The 7,718-nt window shown below is 32.6% G+C and overlaps 1 protein-coding gene across 2 annotated transcripts in view; it reads right to left on the reverse strand.

Moving 5' to 3' along the window:
- The window catches only part of LOC110611097 (callose synthase 3), a 65,378-nt gene extending 58,626 nt beyond the window's left edge, over positions 1–6,752 (reverse strand). The window contains exons 1-8 of one of the 2 annotated variants that reach the window (XM_043954802.1): positions 6,608–6,752; positions 6,125–6,367; positions 5,155–5,255; positions 1,090–1,214; positions 880–973; positions 604–714; positions 403–519; positions 176–268 (exon numbers count right to left, since the gene is read on the reverse strand). In XM_043954802.1, the coding sequence (XP_043810737.1) occupies positions 176–268; positions 403–519; positions 604–714; positions 880–973; positions 1,090–1,214; positions 5,155–5,255; positions 6,125–6,338 (855 nt within the window). In that variant the 5' untranslated portion in view covers positions 6,339–6,367; positions 6,608–6,752. The remainder of the gene's footprint in view (positions 1–175; positions 269–402; positions 520–603; positions 715–879; positions 974–1,089; positions 1,215–5,154; positions 5,256–6,124; positions 6,368–6,607) is intronic. The other variant, XM_021751222.2, reaches the window with a different exon arrangement.
- Positions 6,753–7,718: the final 966 nt, after the last annotated feature.

The following is a 7,718-nucleotide window of genomic DNA, read 5'->3' on the forward strand; positions in this document are numbered from 1 at the left end:
ATTTACAAGCAATCCTCTACAGCTGTAATTGCTCTTAAGTTGTAAACAAAGGGAAGCATGCGCAATGTCCTTAACAATACACTTTTCCAGATACTATGCACTATCCATCATGGTTTTAGGGGATGGCAACTGGAAAATGTTGTAACCACTAAAAATAATTGTCTCAAAGACAAACCTTGGGTTGCTGATCAGGCTTTGGAAATTGTCTAATGTGCACATTTGCAAGTAATAAGATTAAGTGCTCCCTCTGATTAGCTACATTATCCTTCTGCAAATGCAATACACACGATGTAAATAATCAAGAAAAAATGATATGGACTTCTAGTCATATTCAAGAAACATATTTTAACACGTATAAGAAAAAAGAATGCACAAAGAAATAATTCTTCTTAATATGTTCACCTGAAACCCAAACATTGCCTGAAGCCAATCTAAAATATCTTCATCTTTTTTCTTCTTGTAGTCCTTGGGCCAAGGAAGACCCCTCGTATAGCGCAGAGCAAAAACGGCAGCTTGGATCTACAAGAGACAAATAGATAAGACAAGCATTCAAAATGGTAGAAGAAAAACTAAAATAATTAAATGCATACAATGGTAACATACCTCGGGATACCTCATAATTGCCTGATTTGCACTATCAGGATCAAGAGGAAGGATATTGTAAGCAACATAGATCTCAGTCTTCTCAGCAACTTTATCATGAGCTTCTAAAATCTTTACAAATGTCCACAAACAACAAACCACACAAATGCAAGCAATGGTGAGCAATCAGATTTTTAATTGGATAAATTTTGGATTGGAGTAGGCAGATATCCACCTATGAGACAAAATATTCAGAATAACAGGTAAGGAGATAATCAAGTAGTGCAAAAGGTTCACCTCACGGTCCACTTCAACAGATTGTGTCAGATTAACAGCCTTCAAAACCTCAAAGAGAACATTAGCAGTTTGATAAGCCTTTGTAAGCTGAGCACTGAGTTTCAAGAGAAAACCAGCCGTCAAGGACAGTAACTATCACCCCAAATAAACTCCCTACTAAGATATGCTAAAAGAACATCTCTCTCTTTCTCATTAGAGCAAAGAACTTACCGGTCAGCTTTATCAGCAGTATTTTGCAAAGCTTGGATATATTTTTTGTAGTAATGCTGATAAAAACTCTGCATTTCCCTTGCATCACTCTTTTTCACCCTTCCCATCAAGGTTGGATCATTCTCCTGGAAAGAATTAAAGAAAATCCACCTAGTAACAAATAGAACTAAGAGCACAAATATGAACTAAAAAGCTGAAGGCATCACTGAATTACAATCCAGATAATGTTGTCATCAAAATCATGTACTACAAGACAAAATGGTCATGGATGTTGAGACATGCATTTCAAGAAGTGAACATGCAAAATCACGTCCTATCTATCAAAGAAATATAGATAAATAAACAAGTTAATCAGGAATGCAAAAGAGCACCTCAACATGCATATCCAGTGGACCTCACCCAGATCAATATTTCTACATTTTCCTTTGCATTGTTGTTCATGGATCTTCAGAACACACATCAAATATAGGATAGGAACGCTTTTCCCAGACAAAAGATTTAAGAGTCACATATATATTATGTATTCTCAAACATCACATTTAAGGGCCTTCTGTTTCACACACTATCACCTTCAGATGCAATATTCCCACAGCTTGCAAACATTAAACTGTTTAGAACTGAGGTCCAAAATGGTTCCCCCAAGTTATTTAATAGTTTCTAAGCTAGCCAATATATACCACTTAAATTTTTCTTCACCCATCAATGTTGCTAAGCCACAATCTAGGATGGCTCCGGTACCAATTGTAATGGTACCGGTCCAAACTGACCTAAATAACTTTTAGATCCATTTTCCACTTAGCGCAAAATGATTAATCCAAGTTATTTAATAGTTTCTAAGCTGGCCAATATATACCCCTTAAAATCTTCTTCAGCCACTGATGTGGGACTTTCAGAGTCAATATTGCAGATGTATTGTCCTGGGCTACCACAATGGACCAAAACACAAAATCTAAAACCTAATCTTCATTTAATCATTCAGATGTAATTTTAGAAAAATAGACGACCAAAACTGCAGCTTAGCAAAGCAAAATCTGCAAATATGCAAAGCTGTTTATAACCAGTAATAATATTCTATTAGAATTTGCACAACTCGCCAAAAGGAAAGTTGATATCTAACTCCAAACAGACCATCTTGCTTTTATTGATATGCCAAATCAGCCAATGCAAATATAAAATAAGCAGATACCACTTCTACATCCACTGCAAACATTCACAGTGACAATGAAGGGAAATTATTGTTTCCTTAAGCCAAATATTACTAAAAATAAGACTCAACACAAAAATGGAACCCTAAAAAAGAAACCCTTAGGGCCTTTTACTTGTACATAAAAATAAATAAAGAAAAGTTTTTCGATTTTACATTTTCTCAGCAAACTTCGATTTTAACTTTCAATGTAAAGCAAGGGATAATATGGAAAATGCATTCACCTATCAATGGAAGAAATCAGCTCTCCAATTCAAAAATTTTTAAACAAAAAATTATATCTATCATAATTATAAATAAGCTATTACAAAATATATTTAAATTTTTATTTTATTTTAAATTTGTGTTATTCATTTATTCTATAATATGAGGATTAATTTTTATCATTATAAACAAATACTTCTACAAATAATTTTTTGACTTTAGATATGAAAAAAGGACAATATCATTTTGGTCACCAAAAAATCATTGTCTTTAATTTGAGAAATGAAACCAAGTTAAAGTCATTCCAAACTGGAAAGTAGTTTTTTAGGGTACGTAAGGAATCATTTCTGTTTACAGTTTTTTATTTCCTTTTTCCAAAATAAAAAATATGAAACTCTCTTCGGATGTAATTTGGGTGTTTTATGTTTTCTTTATTTTCTTTTCACGTGTCTTCAAAACATGGAAACAAGCACATAAAACAAGAATGGTTGTCTCGTTTTAGTTTTTTCTCTGTAGTACAGTTACATATTTTTAGCCCGCCCATCCACTTGTTTAGGTAATTTTTGTTAGTTTTTCTAAACTTATATACTCCCTCCGTCCCACATAATTAGGGCTGAGCAGAATGCAGTTAAAACTGGAAAAGCAAACAGAACCATTTTGCACATACACACACACACACATAGAAAAGGAACCCCACACCTACATTGCATTCTTTCGCTGCCCCTCCCCCTCCACCCAAACTGCTTCTCCTTCTCATTCTCTACTCATCTTCTACTCTTTCTCTCTATTCTTCATGTCTCTTCTTTTTTTTTTTTTTGCTTTCTATGACAAAACTCATCAACACATGAAGTGACTCATAAAACTTGGTTGCCGTAGATTGAAGCCAATAATGTCAACTGGTTTCTCAGTTTCTGTAAGAACAAGTTTTATGAGATGCATGAGGCATTTATCTCCTGTTTTGCATATTTGTTACATTTGTTATGTTGCAAATTTTCTAGGCTACTTTGTACATTTGTACATTGCATATTTGATTAATCGCATTTCTAAGTGTATAATGAATTGTTAAAAAATATTGTAGATTGATGCTTGTTTAGGTATGTGATTCACGGGGTTTCATATATTGTTTTCTTTTGCATCTAGCAAATGTTCATGGGTATTGATTTCTTGTTTTCATTTGCATATGGGTATTGGTGGCTGTAGCTGGGATAGGAAGGAAAAGGGTGGTTGCTGGAAATAGTTGGTTGCGATACGGCACCATTTGAGATGGCTACTGGGAATAGAAGTGGCTAGAACCTGTTGAATCCACATCGATTGTGGAAAGGGGTAATGTGCCCCTTATATGGGCCATAGAGGCTCCCCCCTTGAGCTAGCTTTGAGCTAGCTTTTGGGGTGAGTTAAGCCTGACCCAAATTTAACATGGTATCAGAGCCTCCCCATCCGATGGTAGGCCTCCCATAAATATGTCACGCCCCAGTAAATTATGGGCGTGAGGGGGGTGTGTTGAATCCCACATCGGTTGTGGAAAGGGGTAATGTGCCCCTTATATGAGCCATAGGCAGTCCTCCCCATTGAGTTAGCTTTTGAGGTGAGTTAGGTTTAGCCCAAATTTAATAGAACCAATCAGTTAGAACTAAACTAGACCAATTTTTTTTGGTTGTTCAGTCTCTAAAAAATAACAATTTCCGTTTTCGGTCTGGATTAGAACCAAACCAACTGATTGTACACTGCTGCACAGAGATAGGCTACTTTCTTTTTGCATTCATCCCCAAATTATAGATCACTTTTCTTTTTATGTTTCAGATAATAATTTATTTATCAGATTTCTATTACTTACACTCCCATTTAATATGCATTGAAAAAGTGAAATTTATTAGTTTCAAGAATAATTTAATAATTGAGCAATATGAGTGGACAATACACTAAAAAGGTAATATAAAATTTATTGCTGTAACTATATTTTCATAATGCATACAAAAATAACTATAATATTTGTGGGAAGGAAAGAGTATTATTTAATAATTATAATAATAAAGTTAAGTTAAATCCAATAAATTTAATAACAACTTTTGTTGAGAATGAACTCTTATAAAAGTTATGAATATAATGCATCGATTAAAATTCTCATCCCTTTAATTTTAATAATATTTTTAAATATGACGAATTTGATATATTACTACAATTAAATAATCATAAATTTATTTTTTTAAAATGTGTAAAAAATATGAATTATTTAATTTATTTTGTAATGAGCAAAAAACCTTAGAAATTGATAATAAAATACTTTTTTTGGAAAAGCAAAACATAAAAACTGTAAAGAGTTCCAGTTTTGAAAAAAAAAAAAAAAGAACTTACAATGGTGCCAAACATAATCCTATATCCATCTAAGTCCGACTCACAACTAACTACTAATTTTATGTCAGAAGTATTTAAAATGTAGTAACTAGGAAGTTCTACAAATGAAAATAAAGAATTATGCTTCTACATGCAACCACAGCTGTAACTTAGTTCAGGTTGCAACACTCTCACTAAAATTTTCTACTCCCCAAAAACTATAATCCTATATCCATCTGACTCAAATTAACATAATTATTTTACATCAGAAGAATTTTAATTTTCTAACCAGTAAATTCTATAAATGAAAAGAAAGGATTGCTTACCCTTTCAAGACGTTGAAGAAGTGCAGTTTTAAATTGGCGAACACCACGTCCACTAGAAGTGGGATCCAACCTATGAGCTTTCTCGAAGGCATAAAATCGGCCTACATTAAGAGAACAGGAAAAAATGAGACAGTTATCAAATGGAATATCTACTACAAATGGCTGTTTGCTCGGAGGAGCACAAGGAAGAGCTCAAATTCATATAGATGAAGTTGTTTTTCAAGTTAAATTTAACAAAAGTAGGAAACTAAACTTACAATCAACTGCAGAAAATTCAGAACCAAAAAATACTCCAAAACCTATAGTTGACTTTCCAAGATAAAGAACTTAAGCAAAGTCACTGGAAATTATTTTGCCCAGCTAAACAACCAGGACCAAGACATAAATGATATGCAATATAATTCCTCAATATAGCATACTTTTAGATGTGCAAGTATGTTTTATATTGCATATGTGAAGTTGCAGGGATATGTCAAATCTCATTCTCATGGACACACATGCAACAAGCAACTACGGCTATAAATTTGTTCTAGGAGAAATGGAAGCTTGCAATAAAATGCACAAAGCAAGCTCAGGCGACCCAAGACACATTAAGGCATATAGAATGCAGCAGATATGAGAAAAAAAATAAGCTAAATTTTTCAACAAAGTCTGATACCGTAAGCTTTAAAGACTTAAGACACAAAGAATATCCAGCACCACACTCAAAACAGGCAAAAACCCACACTAGCTAGTTTAGTTTAGCGTACTGTCACAACTCGACATACATTCTGCTATTAAAAAAACTAGAATTTGGAATCAATTTTGTTTGAGAGAGAGAGAGAGATAACATTACAAATGAGTTCTTCAATACATACTCCTAAAAGAAATACAAAGCGATTAAAAGCCTGAACAAAAGCAGATAAGGGGAAATAACTGAATTACTAAAAGTAACAAAAAGGCAGCCCATTTCATCATTTTATGAACTTACATAAATAAGCAACTCTTGGATTCCCAGATTCCACTTCATTAGCAACACGAAGAATCGGTGCGATCTCAACGAGTGAAGACGGTACAACCTCACTGTCAAATATAGACTCTCCAAGATTCCCCGCCGCCGTCTGCGTCCTCATGATCCGCCGCTGCGGCTGCGGCTGCGGCGTCGGCGTCGACTGATCTGGGCCGCCTCTCGAGGAGGACGCCATTTTTCCCGGTAACTACACACTCCACCTCTCTGAAAATAGAATAAATAAATCACTACTACATAGCCAGTTACCAGTAACCAGACACCAGAACCTCCAAGACCCCAAAAAAAATTGCAGAAAAAATTTTTACAAGAACATAAAGAAATACTAAATCAAGAACACTATAACATTTAAAAACAGAAGTACATTGCATCAACTCTAACAAAATGAACTACAGGAGAGAAAGTATAATGCAGATAGAGATCTGAAGAGCTAGATTTACAACTTACAGAGACAACACAACCCTAGATGAGAGAACAGAGAAGAAGACAAGGAGGGAGAGAGAGAGAGTGAGAAGCTGCAAGTCTAAGCTACTTATTAGTAAGAGTGGAAGCTAAAACAGTGCTAAATGTTTCCCTCTTTTTACTGCTGTTGGTGGGATTTTGTTGTCGAGGTTTGTATCACGGAAACGACCTTGTCCTTTGGAATTATTACGGGTTTGCCACTGTTTGTAGTTGCGGTTTTCTGGATTGCTTCCCGGCTCCATCTCTTGTTACTTGTGAGCCTTGATTACTGAATTGCCCTTTCATGAACTGATAAAATTGATATGAAATAAATTATAGTTAAAATTTTTAGTTACAAATATAATGAGGTTTAATTTTTTAGAGTTCAGGCTTTTTATTTTACCTTTCTTAATAATAACAAGGGAAAAAGTAAAGTCTTATAATTTTTATCATTTTGAATTATACATTGAGTTAATATAGATTCCTTTAAAATTATAATTTTTTTAAAATTTAACTAAAATCAGCTAATAACTTTAGAAAATTTTAAACTATATTCTTCATTAATTGAGCAATTAATAGATGAATCACTTCATGTTAATTGAAATTAAATATTTTTTATTTTTACCATGTAATAAAGTTGAAATATAATGTTTTCTCACCAAATGGGGAGAAAAAAATGTGATCTAAAAATTTTGTTTAATTTTAAATCATTAAAATATAAAGCAAGAGTAGTTTAACAATATTATTTCTCTATAAAAATGTTATTAAATTTTTGTGTATAACAATGAAATAATAAAAGCATTATAATATATAAATATATGATTAATTTTTATAAAAATATAGATAAGTGAGGAGAATAAAAAAAATGGTTTTAAATTACCTTTAAATTATATGATGGAGTTTAAAAATATTAAATTTAATTTTTTTTATCAAATACCTTTACACTATCATTAAAAGAATTAAATAAAGTAATCATTTATTAAAATATGTGAGCTATGTATTATTTAATTTATTTAGTTTTATTTAGATATATTTAGACTTTTTACTAATCGTTTAGAAATATTTTGAAATAAAAAATAAAATTTAATATTTTATACAATACAAGTATTTTTAATAA

The sequence above is a fragment of the Manihot esculenta genome, chromosome 3 (assembly GCF_001659605.2).
Source record: "Manihot esculenta cultivar AM560-2 chromosome 3, M.esculenta_v8, whole genome shotgun sequence".
In the NCBI taxonomy this organism is placed as follows: domain Eukaryota; kingdom Viridiplantae; phylum Streptophyta; class Magnoliopsida; order Malpighiales; family Euphorbiaceae; genus Manihot; species Manihot esculenta.